The sequence below is a fragment of the Ipomoea nil genome, unplaced genomic scaffold, assembly GCF_001879475.1.
Source record: "Ipomoea nil cultivar Tokyo-kokei standard unplaced genomic scaffold, Asagao_1.1 scaffold1848, whole genome shotgun sequence".
NCBI classification, from domain to species: Eukaryota; Viridiplantae; Streptophyta; class Magnoliopsida; order Solanales; family Convolvulaceae; genus Ipomoea; species Ipomoea nil.
The window spans coordinates 274178-292135 of NW_017618276.1; the positions used below are offsets into that span (position 1 = coordinate 274178).

Below are 17958 nucleotides of genomic sequence, written 5' to 3' on the forward strand. Positions count from 1 at the left end.
AATAATTAGGACCTAATTAATTGAATATGCCCCATGGTAAAATCGTTCTGTTTCCCCAACGATGCAAATGATGTCTCAAGCCTTAAATCTGTAGAGATACCTTGAAATATGTACCATTTATCAGTTCACCACCAATACAACCTAAAAATTTGATTTTTTTCTTCTAATAGATATATTAGTAAAATTCTTATGCTTTAATTTTAAAGATTAGACTTTTACTTTTGGTAAGGTTTCATTTATTTATAAGAAATGGGATACAAAAATCCAAAAAAGGTCATCTTTGTGATTCCATATTTTATCATTCCTAGCCAACCACATGAACCAGCACATAATAGCGAGAAGGCACCCGTACGTTATACTCATCAAGAAGGTGAGCGCAGTATACCATCCAATCTGCAAAAGCATTTAATCCTGTGGGTCCCACTACTCTTTCGCTGCTTCGCATCCAACCAAGATGTGAAAAATAGATGTTAGGGACTAGGGGGGACAAGATATGCAAGCTTGCCACAAAAAAAAAAAAAAAAAAAAAAAAAAAAAAACAATAAAAAAAATTGACATATGGGCACTAATGCTTTCACATGTTCCCATAAAACAAATCTCTATTTCTCTCTCCTTTTTATGGGAATTATGGGCACTAATGCTTTCACATGTTTATAATTAATAATTTTAACTTTATAATTCGGAATCTAATAAAAACAATTTATGAAACTTTTTTTTTTAAACTTCTGATTCTATTACATTGTAGTATTTGTTTATACATACCTTCTCAATTTGTTAAAGCACAAATAGTCAACACTATTTTCCACTGAGGCTCGACCTCATGATTTCCTATATGAAAGAATTACTACATGCCATATGAGCACAAGGTGTTTGGCAAACTTATGAAACTTAAATAGACTCACAATTAATATAATAAAAAATTGTAAAAATAAATTAAACACAAAATTTTAAAAGATATTAAAAATAAAGGAAAAATGATCAAATAGACACTTGAACTTTACCGGATAAAACAATTAAAACTTTAAACTCTTAAAAGTTGTAGTTAAATAAGTCTATTTTACCCGTAACAAACATGTTACCGATAAAATTATGATGTTGATCGTCGTTGACCACTGTCTTTTAGAACAAAAATCATTGTCATTCACAAAATGGATACCAAGTCAACCGCCAGTGAACCGAACTAGTTGCTTTCATCGATTGAAGAAGGCAACCAAAATCTAGTCACCTTCTAGGCTTTTAGAAGGCGACCAATCTAGTCGCCTTCCATTGCCAGAATTTTATTAATCGGTTATTCTAGGTGGATAATTGGTTATTGGATCTAAATGCACCAAAATAAAATGTTAGAGTATTTAAATGCAATTTTTAAAAGTTTAGAAACCTAATTAATTTATCGTGTAAAGTTTAAAGATCTATTGAACACTTTTCTCTTAATTTAGTGATTGCTTTTTTTTTTTTTTTTTTTGGGGGGGGGGGGGGGGGGGTTGGGGGATGAGAGAGGAGTGGGGGAGAGGGAGGGGGTACCCTACTAAACTATCGACTATCACACTCGATACCCTTTTGGAGTGTTGCCTTTGCTCTGTCTTATTCGAGTCGTCCCATGATTTTCATTGGCGGGTTCTGAAATTCAATCAAGTCACAGTTTCTTCTAGAGGCCAGGCCAGCTTGGCAATCTCATTTGCAACTGTGTTCAGGTTACGGGGGATGAATTCAATAGCCACCTCCAGTCCTTGAACATCCCATCTCTACACCCAGGGGCCTTGCAGGATAAGTCCTTATTCACCCCGGTCACGACCTCTTTCACACACTTTCCACTTCTCCCGTTCCATACCTACTTGAGGCTGGGGCCGATTTTTGACCCGTGCATAATGCCCAGCAACACAAGGCCTCAATTTCAGAGTTTTTGACCTAGTTGCTTAAGAATTAAAAAAATCTGTAGTTAAGTCCAAATTTCTTCAAGCATCTTTCTTTCTTGCTTAAAATTCATCAGATATTTTTTCCAAATCATGCACTACCATTGAAGAGTGCAAGATTTTTTCTTCCTCCATTAATTTTACAACTTTTCTCTAAATTTTTTTGATTACCAAAGTTACAATTAAATTTTTACTTCTCTCTCATAATTAATTGAGCATGATTACTTTTGTGCATGCATGACTCCCCCACAACCCGTGAGTAGCTGTGGAGCAATGAATGTAGCATCCAATCATCCTGAAGCTGCCTGACACCTGTAAAAACATCAAACATGTTATTGTTACTTGATTGTCTTCCGCTCGCAAAGGCCTTTTTCACTTCCCTTATTTGTTCGAAGATCCAATTCACCTTGGTACGCAACTCCCATTTCTTCACCTTCGAAAGCCATGTTGCACCTTCCAATTAATGCACCAAACAGTTATAGTAACCTTACAGATATGTCATTTTTCATGGTTCTCTAGAATTTTTTTAAAATATTATTTTTGTAATTTAAATAATTTTTAAAATATTTTTATCGATTAGTCTTACATGCAAATAAGTTATATAAATAATAAGTCTGCTCAACTGGTCAACCCCAATCCAAAATAAGTTCATAAGTTTCTATCAAGGACTAAAAACGAAAGGTATGAATTTGACATTACTATAGTACAACTGTACAAACATTTGGGACTCGAAGGTCTTTTGAGATTTGAGACACATCATAAAAGCTATGTTTGGCAAACCTAGCTGAAAGCTGAAAAGTTATAAGTTAGAAGCTAAAAACAGAAGAGTTGTTAAGCTAGCTGATTATGTTTAAAAGTGTTTGCTAAATTAGCTTTTTGATAAATTGATAAATGTAAAAAAACTAAAAAGGACATCTTAAAATAAAATTTAAATAGTTTTAAATTTAAATAGGTTTATTTACCTATTAAAATTTAACAATTTGAAATAAAACTATATATTAGCATAATCGTGATCTAGCATCCTATAATGAAGTAGCAATATTGTTGCGACTCTCCTTCATCTCAATAGAGATGCCACCTAAATTTTCGTTGATAGAGATATTACTACATGAATAATAATAATAATAATAATAATAATAATAATAATAATAATAATAATAATAATAATAATAATAATAATAATATGAGAAGAGAAAATGCCAAAAGAATTTTAATTGGGAGGGGTAAAGGATGTTATTAATTTAAAATAATAAGGATAAAGATAAAAAAAGTTAAAAAGCTACAAGCTTATTTTTGAAACACTACCTTGGTAGCGTTTCAAAATAAGCTCTTATTTTAAACTACTAGCTTATTTTGAGAACATTACGAAACAGTTTATAATTTATTAGTACATGAAAATAAATTATAAGCTTCTAAATAAGCTCTGCCAAATAGAGGGACAGAATCAAAATTTACCTTATTCTCACCCGTCCTCGGAGCAGGTGTGGTGAGGGGTCATTGTAAATGTATACATAAGTAATAAATAAATGTGATAAATGTAAAATCTACAGTGAAATTATTTGTCCTCCAAATTACTGCACACTATATACGTAGCATAGTCTACCACCAAGAGCTTATAAGTTATAACTGTTGATATGGGAGGATTCGTCGAGGTAACACAATAATATAGACGGAACAACTAGTAAATCATACAGTTATTGTAGAATGGACTATGATCATCATTGTGTAGACTATGATCGCCAAATAAAACTATAATAGAACTAAAATAATATTTTAATTTTACTATAATGAAACTAGTGTGTGGAAAATAAACCTAAAAAAGAGAGCATATTATTGTCAAATAAAACTATAGTATAATTAAAATGATACTTTAGCGTTGCAATAATGAAATTAGTGTGCGTGAAAAATGAAACTAAAATTAAGAACCATTCAATAACATATATTGTCAAATGATCTGAAGTGCAATCAAAATAATACTTCAACATTACTATAATTAAACTAGTGTGTGCAAAATGAAACAAAAAAATAGAGCTCAAGCAATAATATATATTATCAAATGAAACTATAATAAAATTAAAATGATACTTTAATATTGATATAATGAAATTAGTGTGGAGGAAACATGAAACTAAAAAAACGTAACAATATTATCAAATAAAACTAAATTATAATTAAAATTATACATAATTCATTATTCGCGCTGTTACAAAAACCATGATCTACAGTAAAATTTTCCTAAATCATATCAGTTGAAGGGCTGTTGAGCGTTACCACGTATACCAACTATATAGCTCGGAGTTATGATGAAGATAACCCATCATGGGTAAATTCAAGGATCACATTATTAACATTGTACGTCAACCAGACCGCCAATAAATTCTTCGATGTCCACTGCAACACTATTAACATCACGTTATTAAATTTTTATTTAAATTTATATTTTTAATATCCTATCATTGTTTGCTACATCATGAAATAAAAGTAATGTAGTAGAATTTGGGAGTACAATGTAGTAGAACTCATATTCATATATATATATATATATATATATATATATATATATATATATATATATATAAAATAAAGTTCAAATGCGGCGGGTCTTCCCGTGCGGCGGTGTGGCGGAATTCCAGAATACACCAACAATGTTAACAATATGCACCAACAGTGTTAGAAAAACACACCACAATGAAATGCAATAAAACATCACAGAATACACAACAACTCAAAAAAATACACCATATAACTCACCACCCCAATGGTGTATTTCTGAACAGTGTATGGTGTTTTTACTCACACCTAATGGTGTGTGTTTGGTGATGCAGGGCTCTGTTTACTCTGTTTTTATGTGGTGTATTTTCCTAACGTTGATGGTGCATATTTGTTGAACTATTGGTGTTGCCGCACCGTAAGAAATCGCCGCACCGTAAGACACTGCCGCACCTGAACTCGTCTCTCTCTCTCTCTCTCTATATATATATATATATATATATATATATATATATATATATATATATATATATATATATATATATATTGCGGATCAAATAAAACAGCTTCAATAGGTTAAAAATGGGGACATATTCTAGCCATTGATGCAATCCAAATCAACAGCTAGCCCAAATTGAATTTTAATTAAAAAACACGCGGTGGCATATTTGTAATTTTGAGTAAATAAGTCAGCTTGTGTATTATTTCCGAATGAGTTAATACCTAAAATGGTCCCTCGACTATGCCATAATTAGCAATTTGGTCCTCAACTACCATTCTTACTCAATTAAGTCCTCAACTATGTAACTTTTACTCAATTAAGTCCTCAACTATACAATTCTTACCTAATTTAGTCCTCAACTATACAATTCTTACCCAATTTAGTCCTCTGTATTAATTTGACTGTTTGTTGACTGTCAAAAGTCGGGATAAAATTATAATTTTACAAGATTTCTCCTTCCTCTCCATTTAGCAGCGCCAAACCATGCAGCAATACACTCCGATCAGATTTCGATCGTCAAAAAATCGTTGAAAATCAAATTCATGGGCTATCCGATGCACAACCACTACTTCGATACTGACAGGTTTAGAACCCAACCGGAGCTTATTGCTACATGGTTTAGCACTGCTAAATGCGGAGGAAGGAGAAAACTTGTAAAATTACAACTTTATTTCCACTTTTGACAGTCAACAAACAGTCAAATTGACAAAGGACTAAATTGGGTAAAAATTGTATAATTGAGGACTTAATTGGGTAAGAATGATAGTTGAGGACCAAATTGGTAATTACGACATAGTCGAGGGACTATTTTGGGTATTAACTCTTTCCGAATGCACATTTGTTTTGTCCTTCTTCGAGTGCATATTTTTCCTTCTTCAAGTGCATACTTTTACTTCTTCGAGTGCATCACTTTTATTTCAGTACTTTAATTTCTATTCTGAGTGCACATCTTTGTGTCTTTGAGTGCAAATCTTTTGGCCTTCAAGTGCACGTTTTCAAGTGCATGTTTTCCTTTCTAAGAGTGCATAATTAATTTCCTTCATCTTCAAAAAAATAATAATAATAATAATAATTTCCTTCGAATTTTCTCTTCTTTTTTTTTTCCTCTTCTTGCCTTCTAGTGATCCTCTTTTTGCTTTCAAGTGCTCAATTTAATGCCTAAAAGTGTATGTGTCTTACATTGTGTAAAAAATTATTTTACAAAAACTTAGCATTCAAGTAAATCCTTTCTTCCTTCGGTGCAGATTTTTTGCCTTCAAGTGCACAGTTTTATGCCTCCAAGTGCATGTTTCTTTGTCTTTAAGTGCACAACTTCTGGGCAATATTTGTTATATCTTGGACATTCTTTTTTTTTTTTTTTTTCAATAACATATTACTAAATTTTTAATGAAATTTGTGAGATTTACAAATGATTTGTATGGGTAATTGGTTTAATAACACTTAAGTTCAATAACCTCCCTTTTTGGCACTATAAATTACATCGATTGCACATCTATTTGGCTTCAAATGAACATTTTTGACCTTCAAGCCCATGGTTTTAAGTCTTCAAGTGCACATATCGCATTTTCGCACGGGAAGTGGTATGTGCACCTGATCCTAAACCTATATATACTCACAAATTTTGAAGGTAAACAACTTTTTCTGGACTCACAGAATGAAAATGTCCTATAAATACTTGTCACGTAATGAAGTATAATTGATGCAATAGAATTTGGGAGTCCTATAGTATAACTCATTTCACCCAAGGCGGATCTAGAAAAATAGTTGAGTGGGGGCGAAGTTCAAATAATAAAAAATGTCTATAAGTCTTATAACAAAATGTCAAGCATCGAGATCTTCTAAATCAGGGATATGTCCAGAATTTTTTTTCAATGGGGACGGTGAAACATTAAAACAAAGGAGATAACTTAATAAAAGAAAATGAAACACTTAAGAAATTAATCATGAATATTGTTAGATATGAACGAAAAATAAAACATATCAAACCTTTATAAAAATATTTATAACAAAATATGAAACATAATTAATTTTATAAAATAATTCTAATAGAAAACATATTATAAATTACGCATCTCATTATTAATATATATATATATATATATATATATATATATATATATATATATCACCATTAATTTGTTTTTTGAAAGCCTCACCAGCCACCATTATTAAAAACTCTCACCATTAATTTGTTTTTTGAAATATTATTATTCTCACCATTAAGCCTCACCAGTCACCATTATTATTATTCAAATACCCATAAAAACTACATTCACGCCCTAAAATGAATTCAAACCCTTGACCTTTCATAGGCTGACATGCACACTCTGCAATCAAAACTATGTCCATTTTTTATTAACATTAGTTGTTTTCTTTTATTTATACTAAACGTTCATATATATATATATATATATATATATATATATATATATATATATATATATATATATATGGGGTGATAGTAGACTAGTAGAGTGAGTGAGACAGCTACCCCAACTGTCCACTGTAGCTCTGCCCCTGATTTCACCCTTTCCCTATTATTGTGGTTTCTGAGACTTATAAATAACCTCGTAAAGAAGCTAAAAGTACACTGAGAACCCTTCTCTTAGCCTTCTTCGTTTATCTATCTGTGATTGATTGAAGAAGACAAGCGAAAACATGGATGCTTTTCTCCTTTACTCAGGTGCGCCTACAGTCTTATAGATGATGGTTCCTTTGCACGAGGGACAGGCAGAACTAGAAGTACCCCCTAGAAGGGCAAAGTAACCAGGTTTTGGATAAATCCTGCCTGCCCGTTTTGAAGAAAGCTTCTTCTATGTAAGAGCAACCACACCAATGCATAATGGGAGAATAATGTCAGAAATTAGTGCCATGTGGAAGAGAGAGAAGCAAGACAGAGAAAAATGGGATCTTCCTGCAAATGTGGGGAGATTTCAGAAATGTGGGACCCACCACAATTTTTAACCATGTGTGACAGCCATGCGTGGCTGTCACCTCTGCGCCCAGCTGGCGCGTGCAGTGCACGCGCCAGACAGTAAATAAAATAGTATTATTTTTATTTAATTTTTCTTTTTCTTTTTTTTTCCTTTTTTCTTTCTCTTCCCATTTTCTCTATCCTAATCACTCTTACATTATCCCCAATTCTCCCCAACCATTGTGGATGCTCTAACAAAGTCGCTTGTGGCCACCAGTCTTGACCACAAAAATACTACATGTACTCCATTTCTTACTCCCACTTTGTACTCCCACTCACAAATTTTTGATATTGACACATTTTCTGGGACCCACATGATGAAAATATCTAATCTTTGTTTACCATGTCATGGAGTACAAGTGAAGGGGTAGAATTTGAGAGTACATGTAGTAGAACTCCTTATAAATAGCCCAGTAGAGAATGGTAAAAGCACACTGAATCTGTCGGTGATTGATTGAAAAAGACAATTAAGTGAAAACATGGATGCTTTTCTCCTTTACTCACTTTTCTTTTCAGTCTGGAAATGCAACCGGAACCTTAAAAACCCGACGATGGACCATGAAATTACATATATATCCTCAAAAATCACAGTCAACAAATGGTCAAATAGACATATGACCAAATTGTGTTAAAATTGTAAAGTTAAGGACTTAATTGGCTGAAATTGAAAGTCGGAACCAATTTATGAATTTAGCAATATTCGAGGGACCATTTTAAGTATTTACTCTAAAAGAAATGTACTTGATGGTGTAGAATTTGGGACTCGGGAAACTCATTTCACCCTTTCCCTATTATTATGGTTTTCGAGGACTTATAAATAGCCTCGTAGAGAAAAGCACACTGATTCTGATTGTGATTGATTGAAGAAGACAATTAAGTGAAAACATGGATGATTTTCTCCTTTACTCACTTTTCTTTTCAGTCCTTTACGTGTCCCTTTCCATCATTTACTTCATCACTAAGGCCAATACCTCAAAACCAAACCTCCCGCCAGGCTCCACCGGCTGGCCGGTGATCGGAGAAAACATTGACCTGATGGTGCCGGAGAAATACATATCCGACAGGATGAAGAAGTATTCGCCGGAGGTTTTCAAGACCTCGATACTTGGGGAGAAAGTGGCGGTGTTCTGCGGCGCCGCCGGGAACAAGTTCTTTTTCACCAACGAGAACACCCTCCTGACCACGTGGTGGCCGCAGTCGGTGACGAAGCCGCTGATGTTCCCCACCGACGCCCAAAACACCCTCCGGAAGATCACAATTCTCAACCGGACCAACATCCACGAGATTTTCAAACTGGAGAATCTCAAACACTACATCCCCACCATGGATTCCATGGCCAAGGTATAACATTTTAATGTACAATTAGTATTAATATAATATATGTTGGTTATTATTAGGATTACTCGTTACCACATAGGCTCATAGTTTGATGCTCAATGTATATTTTTAAAGAGTAAATACTCAAAATGGTCCCTCGACTATAGTTAAATTCACAAATTGGTCATTGACTTTCAATTTCAACCAATTAAGTCTTTAATTTTGTAATTTTGACACCATTTGGTCCTCCATCTATTTGACCGTTTGTTGACCGTGATCGACGATCTCCAGAAGAACCTTTAGCTCTCGTCAGAGCACGTGGAGGCCTCTAGGATGACGTTGCACCGGTTCGGAAACACGTCGTTTTCTTCGCTCTGGTACGAACTCAACTACATTGAATCCAAAGGGATGATGAAGAAAGGCGACCGGATTTGGTAGATTGCTTTCGGCAGTAGATTCGAATGTAACAGTGCGGTCTGGAAATGCAACCGGAACCTTAAAAAACCGACTATGGATCATGAAAGTACATATATATCCTCAAAAATCACAGTCAACAAACGGTCAAATAGACAGAGGACCAAATTGTGTTAAAATTACAAAGTTAAGGACTTAATTGGTCGAAATTGAAAGTCGATGACCAATTTGTGAATTTAGCTATAGTCGAGGGACCATTTTGGGTATTTACTCATTTTTAAATTAGTATTTCAGAATTTATCAAAGTATCATTCGGTAATCGGTATCCTAGGGTATATCACTGCAAGATTATTAAACTTTTCATAAATGCAAATGTTTCAAGAATGCATAACTATGACCCGTGCTAGAAAATTGGATTAAGTGGTTCAATAGCAATTTTTAGGGAAAACACTCTCATCGGATAGTACCCTAAGCATAGTTTTTGCAACACAAAACTCTATTAATTGGCGTGATCCATCATTATATTCCTCTTGTTGCCACTTCCGTCAGAAATGAATTCTTAATTTGATGTAGTCTCCTAATGTGTTCATTGCAATTTTAGCACCTTGGCGCAGTGCATCTTCAAAAACAGAACTAAATCCTTATTTTCCAAAAAGACAATTGATAATGGGCATAGTGTCTCATTTGTATTGAATATATACGGTAAATTAGGTGTACGTTTCATCAATGTCCAATGTGTGATTCTAATTAATTGACCAAAGTTTATGTTAAATTTTATATTGTAGTTTTTTAATACACTCTAACATATTCATAATATATGTTTAACAACTATGTCAATTTTGATTTGGATGGGGTTCGAACCGAAGACGACGACCTTCCTTATAAAAATCAATGGGTAAGTTAAGAATAATAAATAGTTTACGGAATATTCCGTTACTAAAGTTTACACTGATGTAATACATGAGTATTTAGAAAAAGTAAATGATATAATAGAGGGCAAAATAGAAAAAATAATAAATGTTTTCAAAAAAAAAAGAAGAGGAAAATAATAAAAAAATACTAAAATCAAAATAATATGAACCATTCATTTCAGCCAACAATTACATTAACATTTTTTTTGCTCCTGTTCAGGCTTAACTTTATTAGCTCTTATTAAATGCTTAGATTATAATTGGTATAAGGGTTCCTAATTATTTCGAGATTATTAGAGTTATCTTTATCTAAAAATAAATAAAAAATTAGACCACAAACTATTTTGAGTAGGTCATAACTATAGAAAGCACCTTAAAATTTGTATCAAACTAATTTCTATACGCACCAGATCAACCTAATTAAATGACCTCTTTGAAAATCTACCGTCACTCATGCTAACTGAAATGATTTATGTGCTTACACAAGGAACATATCGCCGAGGAGTGGGCCCCATTCAGAGAAGTCAAGGTTTATGCTCTCTCCAAATATTACACCTTCGCGCTGGCGTGCAAGCTGTTCTTGAGCATTGAGGACCGCGACGAGGTTAAAAGGTTGTTAGACCCAATAATCCTCGTTAGCACAGGCATGTTCAGCCTGCCACTCAACTTCCCCGGCACGGCCTACAATCGCGCCATGAAAGGCGGTAGCATGGTGCGCCGTCAGCTCGTGGAGGTGATTAAGGAGAGGAAGGCAAAGGCGATGATGAATAGTTTAGGTAAGGTGGAGGATGAGGGGCGAGACGTGTTGGGTCGCCTCCTTAGCGTCACCGATGAGGAGGGACAACACTTGAACGAGTTCGAGATTTACCATTATATTATCGGAATTCTCCTCCCCACCTACCATTCTACCAGTGCCGCCATAACCTTTGTATTGAAGTTTCTTGCTGAACTTCCCCATATTTATCAACAAGTCTACAAAGGTAAATAAATAACATCTTTTGTGATTTTTTTTAAAAAAAATTAAAATGTAATACTTTTTTTTTTTTTTTTTTTTTTTTTTTTTATGTATTATATTGAGTTAATTCCACCGGAGGTCCATTGTCTTTGGTGGCAATTCCAAATTTAGTCCCAGACTATCATTTTTGTCATTTTACATCTCAGACTATCATTTTTTAGACACTTTTAGTCATTCTCATGATTTTTTTTTTTAGTAAGAGCATTTTTGTTTCTTCATATTTTTCTTTTGTTATTTTTCCGGCTTCAACTAGTTTAATTAGTTTAGAACTTTAGGTAACCTCTAATTTTTAGTAATCATATTTTTCAACCAATTCTTAGTAAAGTCCTAAACCAATTAAACTGGTTGAAACTGGGAAAATAACAAAAGAAAAATATGAAGAGACAAAAATGCCCTTACTAAAAATAGAAAAAAAAGCATGAGAAAGACTAAAAGTGTCCAAAAAACGATAGTCTGGAATGTAAAATGGCAAATACGATAGTCTGGGACAATTTGAAATTGTCACCAAAGACAAGGGACCTCCGGTGAAATTAACTCTATTATATTCCTAGCAAATATTACATTTTAATTGTATTTATATTTTGATTCATGATGTTATGTTTTCCTGTTTTGAGATAATTGTAGCAGATTACCTACTTACTTGGCGTTCACATAGTCATCTATAATTCTTAGAAATTATAGTTAAGTGGGTGATCCAAATATAATTTTTTCATCTGAAGATTATGAGTTCTATTTTTGTTAATATTTGTTCTGCAGAACAAATTGAAATTGCCAAGTCGAAGGGACCAAATGAGAGATTAAGTTGGGAAGACATTCAAAAGATGAAATATTCATGGAATGTGGCATGTGAAGCACTAAGGCTATTCCCACCAGGACAAGGTGGCTTTAGAGAGACTGTCACTGATTTTACCTACGCTGGATTTACTATCCCAAAAGGATGGAAGGTTAGTCATCAACATCATAGATTATAGTTGCCATATATATATATATATATATATATATATATATATATATATATATATATATATGGTTTTGTCTGGAGTTGGTCTATCATAAACGGGAATGGAAGTTCAAAACGGGGAAAAATAATTACTCGGGGCGCTATGCCCAAAAAGGTATGTATAAAGCCCAAAACAGTGGTCCAGATATTAATAATACAAGGAAAAACAATTACTCGGGGCACTATGCTGCCCAAAACAACGATCCAAATATTAATAATACAAGTTATAGCCCAAATAGCAGTCTAGAAATAACAATATGCTACTGTTAGGAATCAAACAGTGGTGTATGAATTAAAGGTTAGGACCATAAGCCACTAAGCTATGGGTATTATAAAGATCTTAGGTGTGATCTCTGAAGAGGAAATATGGGTGTCTATTTATAGGGTAGAGGCTTCGTCACCCAGATGCTCGACAAATGTCACTAGTACAGATTTGCAAATCCGCTACCCTTGTACAGGGCTATCCGCTACCCTTGTACAAGGGTAGCGTATACGAGGGATGCGGAAACCCTATATGTTTTCGCGTCCCTTGTAGAGTCGTAGCGGATTACTAGAATATCCGCTGCCCTTCTTCCGACAGAAGGGTAGCGGATTTCTCTTCATTTTACTACTTCATTCGCTACTCTTTCTTCCTAGAAAGGGTAGCAGATTTGTTTTTTTTTTATATTTTAAAAATAATTTATTATTTTTAAAATTCCCATTTTTTTTTAAAAATCTTGTACAAAATTATATTCAGAAATTAAATATATATCAACACAATATTATAAAAAGAATATTCCCATCGATCAACCTAACACAATATTATCAATAATATACTTTCAACACTATCTTAATCCATCCAAATACTTTCAACACATACAATACTCTCACAATCCATCCTAATAGTTAACACATGCATTACCTAAAAACTTTTAATTAACCAACTAGCAAAAAAATAAGTTAATTACATGCACTTTTTCAAGAAGTACTTTGCCCAATAGTCTCGAATCTCATCAATTTCATTGGTAGAATACGGATTGCTTTCAAATACCTACAAAATAATTTAAGTAATCAAATTATTAAATATATTAATTAATAAAATATAATTTAACTATAAATACTTCTACTTAAATTCACTTACCTCATCTAATTTATCAACAGTAGAATATTTTGTCACAATATCAAACATGTATCGCATCACATAATATCCACACTCATAACCTCCCACTTGTTGTGGACACTACAAAATACATATATATATTTTAGTATTTTAAACAATAAAAATTCAAACTATCACATTAAAACTTTAATTAATTAATTTTCATACTTTGCATGTTTTCTAGTTGATATTTTTAGTCGCTCGTCCATCATTAGTAGGAATAGAACGAAATGCCCTATATTAAATATTAATTATAAACATATATATACATAAAAAATTATAATTAATATAAATTAAAATACTATAATTGTCATACATGTGTCTCCCTACTACTTGGATGCCAGTGGTCTTCACACGGGTAAATAGAGCATTCTACCATTTAATACATGATATCTTCAGTGACTTGGATGATTGGTGTTTGTGTTGTTATCCCTAGAGTTTAGGTTCAAATCTTGCTAGTTACACCTAATCTTCGATTTAGCATTTTATTCCTTATCCCCCCCGCCCCCCACCCCCCTCTCCCCCTCTGGGCCAAGATTTTCCAAATAAAATGGGCCCTGAGTTCCCATCAAGAGGACTTAGCTCCCGCACGTACCTTGAAAGAAAAAAAAAAGAAGAAGAAGAGATTTTTGATGTCTTCCCTACTTGCAAGACCGTTGGGCCACCATCCCTCAATGCGGGACCAACTAAGATTTTTCTAACGCCTTCCCTAATTCAAACCCGTTGGGCTGCCTTTCCTCCGTCTATATCCAATTAGGATTTTTTTCAGCGCCTTCCTTCTATGCGGACCCGTTAGGTAGCTTTTTCTCCATGCGGACCCAACTAGGATTTTTAACCGCCTTTCTTACATGTTAACTTGTCGAGTTGCCTTCCCTCCATCCAGGCCTAACTAGGAAATTTTCATCGCTTTTACTTCGTGTGGACCCATTGGTCAGCCTTCCCTCTGTGTGGGCCCAACTAGGATTTTTTACCACCTTCCTTACATGCGGACCCGTTGGGCTACCTTCCCTCCATGCAGGTCCAACTAGGATTTTCACCACCTTTTCTACTTGCGGGCCGATAAACTGCCTTTTCGTAGCATTCATCACAAACGGAGCCAATGTATGTTTTGATAGGACCATGTTCACCATAAATCGGGTATGGAAGCATAGAACGGGGGAAGAAAAATAATAGTTTTATTGCTCTGGGTGCTAGGCCTAAAAAGGTATATATATATATATATATATATATATATATATATATATATATATATGGTGTTGCTCCCCTATGAGAACCCTTCCCACATAAGAACAAATCTAAGCCATAGAAATCAAGAGATCAATGATTGATTTAAAAGCAATACCCTAAATTTATGCGTCTAATAAACAATTCAAAGTCCCCCATAATATCAATTAAGAGACAAATCTATCCAAGGTAAATTCTAAAATAATTTCATTACTGTATATCCTTTTTTATTTTTTTTTTATTTTTTTTTATGTTCTTTAATTTATTTCTTTTCATGTAAGCACACAATTAACCCCTTTTTTTCTAGATAACAAAGACAAATATGGGTCATGTCTAACAAATCTGTGCATGTATGTATAAATTTTTGTGCATTAATGAATGAGTTCATAATTTGAGCGCAAATCAAACCAGCACGAGTGCACACCTATAAAACACCGCACAATATGTAAGTGCACGCATGCACCATAGCACGTGTGCACATATGAACCTAAAGACAAGAGAAACAGACAACGACTTCACATAAATGACGACATGCACACTTAAAAATTAGCAGTGTTGTAAACATTGTGCCTAGGCATTGCCCAACCGTGGTGCTTTTTCATTTTGATGTTAATTCGGCCGAGTTAACTTGACCGACTCAACAGAATTATTATTTTGTTATTTTTTATTTTATTTTGCAATTCCTAGAGCCATGTGTAATAATATATATATATATATATATATATATATATATATATATATATATATAAAATCCTTTTTGTAGACTTCTGCCTAGGTGGCCTAGGCGCTAGGCGGGCCTCTGGTGCCCGACTAGCGCTTAGCGTATTTTGCAACCTTGCAAATCAGCAGTGCATAGCCATGGTTGACCATGGCGCTAATCTTTTTTTTTTTTTTTTTTTTTTTTTTTTTTTTGAGTTTTCGACCACACAGTTGTCAAAAATTGTTTGCAATCGCTACTTGTGTTGGTTATTACATTCTTCCAATTTTTTTGGCCTCTTATATTTACTGGTGATTGGTGTCTACGACACACTTTTGATCGATGGTAAAAAATAATAGCAATATAATGGAATTATTAATTTTTTTTTTTCATCAGATCCCTAACATGGTCAGATATGCCACTTTTGATATTTATTTTTTTTAAAAAAACATTGTTTCTTATAAGTTTTCATGATAAAAAATCTGAAATTTTTAAACCATGCATGGATTAATGTGCCATTATGCCATATTTCCATTACTTAATTTACTACCACTTCAACTTATAACTTTTTGTGAATGACATTTGTATAGACATTTTGGAATGTGTATTCAACACACAAGAATCCCAAATATTTCTCAGAACCAGATAAATTTGATCCATCGAGGTACGAGGGAAATGGGCCGGCACCCTTCACCTTTGTGCCATTTGGCGGTGGGCCGAGAATGTGTCCCGGAAAAGAGTACGCCCGGCTAGAAGTACTTGTGTTCATGCACAACGTTGTCACCAACTTCAAAATGGAGAAACTAGTGCCGAATGAGAAGATAGTCTATAATAGTGCATCGCCAATTCCAGTCAATGGCCTTCCTGTCAGACTTACACCCCATCAGAACTAACTTTTTGTTGCACTGCAATGACGTTAAGAGTCAATGATGTTAGTGCTTAATTGAAATAAATTTGTGTTGGTAAGTTGTATTAAGTGTTTATTATTTGTGTTATTTGTATTTGACAATAATAATGTTACCCGAACCGTATTTGTAAAGAAGTAGTTTGTATTGCTGAGTTCTAAGTACTAAATGAGTACAATGTTGGAAACTTAGATAGTAATGAAAATTAATCTTTCAGATGTACTACCATGAAAACTTAAATAATAATTGGAGTTGTGATTAGCAGGAAGTTAAACTGATATATATATATATATATATATATATATTCGTTTAGCTAACGCGCATCCGTTTTCTTGTGAAATTGAGAGCTTCGCTCGCTCGCTCTAACGCTAGAGCTCACATTTTCCGTACCTTCCCTTCTACATATGCAATTTGATTTCTGTAGTTGGCAGTTCGAGTTCTGGATGGATGGGACCTGAAGCTCACAAGTAATGACAAGTCAGTGTGATCTCCATTCAAGATAAATGAATGAGGAAGTGGTTATTAACTTCACACCGAAAACTAGTGGATTTTTCATTTCCCCTTAGACAAAAAACAAGCAACAGATTCAAGTTAGCCGGATAAAGCGCGGTGGGGGGGGGGGGGGGGGTGACAGAGGACGTGCTTGTAAGGTTCTCAGCTAGGGCTGTTCCTCTCTCCGATGGATGAGCGGAGAATAGACCATTCTTCTCGCCGAGGATGGCTAGTGTGTTGGCAGATGGGATTGGTATGCCAAAAAGCTCAGGAACAAATATGTATGGAATAGAAAGATTCCAACCCCTATATATATCAGTCGTTATATTATAGACCGCGGTGCACGTCAAAAACGACGCCGTTTCTTTAAGTGTAAAGAAACGGCCCGCCGTTAGAGTTAACGGAGTCCGTTTGTTTGGTGTATTAAACACCAATTGACACTACAGTATATCCAAACCGACACTGCAGTTATATCAAAATGATACTGTAGTTATAGTGAAATGAAACTGCAGTGTATATAAACTGAAACTGAATAACATTTCACATATTTGAGTGTATATTATACAATGAAGCTGTAATTATATCAAAATGATCATGTAGTTGTGTTTTAATGAAACTATAGTGTATATAAAATAAAATTAAATAACATTTTCACATATTTGAGTCTATAAATATCGAATGAAACTATAGTTATATCGAAATGAAACTGTAGTTGTGTTCAACTGAAACTGCAGTTCATACAAAATGACACTGAATAACAGAGTTACTTTTTGCAAAAGGGTGCGAAACGGCGGAAATAAACACTGTTAATTTTCATTTTAAAAAAAGACGCGCGGTGCATAATCGATTATGCACCGCGGTGCATAATATAATTTGCCTATATATATGGGATGGGTGGTGTTGCATCCCCCACCCACTTTTTAACTTTAACATTCTTGTTTATCGGGGCGGGGTGTGGGGGCCCTTAGG

At 34.1% G+C, this 17958-nt stretch overlaps 1 protein-coding gene and 1 long non-coding RNA gene across 2 annotated transcripts; one reads left to right on the forward strand and one right to left on the reverse strand.

Annotated features, from left to right (window-relative positions):
• The first annotated feature begins 8718 nt into the window (after positions 1-8718).
• On the forward strand, positions 8719-16646 carry LOC109193247 (beta-amyrin 28-oxidase-like). Its single transcript, XM_019344087.1, has 4 exons — positions 8719-9217; positions 11006-11498; positions 12290-12477; positions 16183-16646. The coding sequence occupies exons 1-4, from the start codon at positions 8762-8764 to the stop codon at positions 16483-16485; spliced, it is 1440 nt and encodes a 479-aa protein (XP_019199632.1). The 5' UTR covers positions 8719-8761; the 3' UTR covers positions 16486-16646.
• LOC109193248 lies at positions 13535-13919 on the reverse strand. The gene is made up of 3 exons (XR_002056237.1): positions 13840-13919; positions 13654-13752; positions 13535-13563 (listed from the first exon to the last, which is right to left on the reverse strand). It is a non-coding gene; the product is annotated as an uncharacterized LOC109193248 (long non-coding RNA).
• Positions 16647-17958: the final 1312 nt, after the last annotated feature.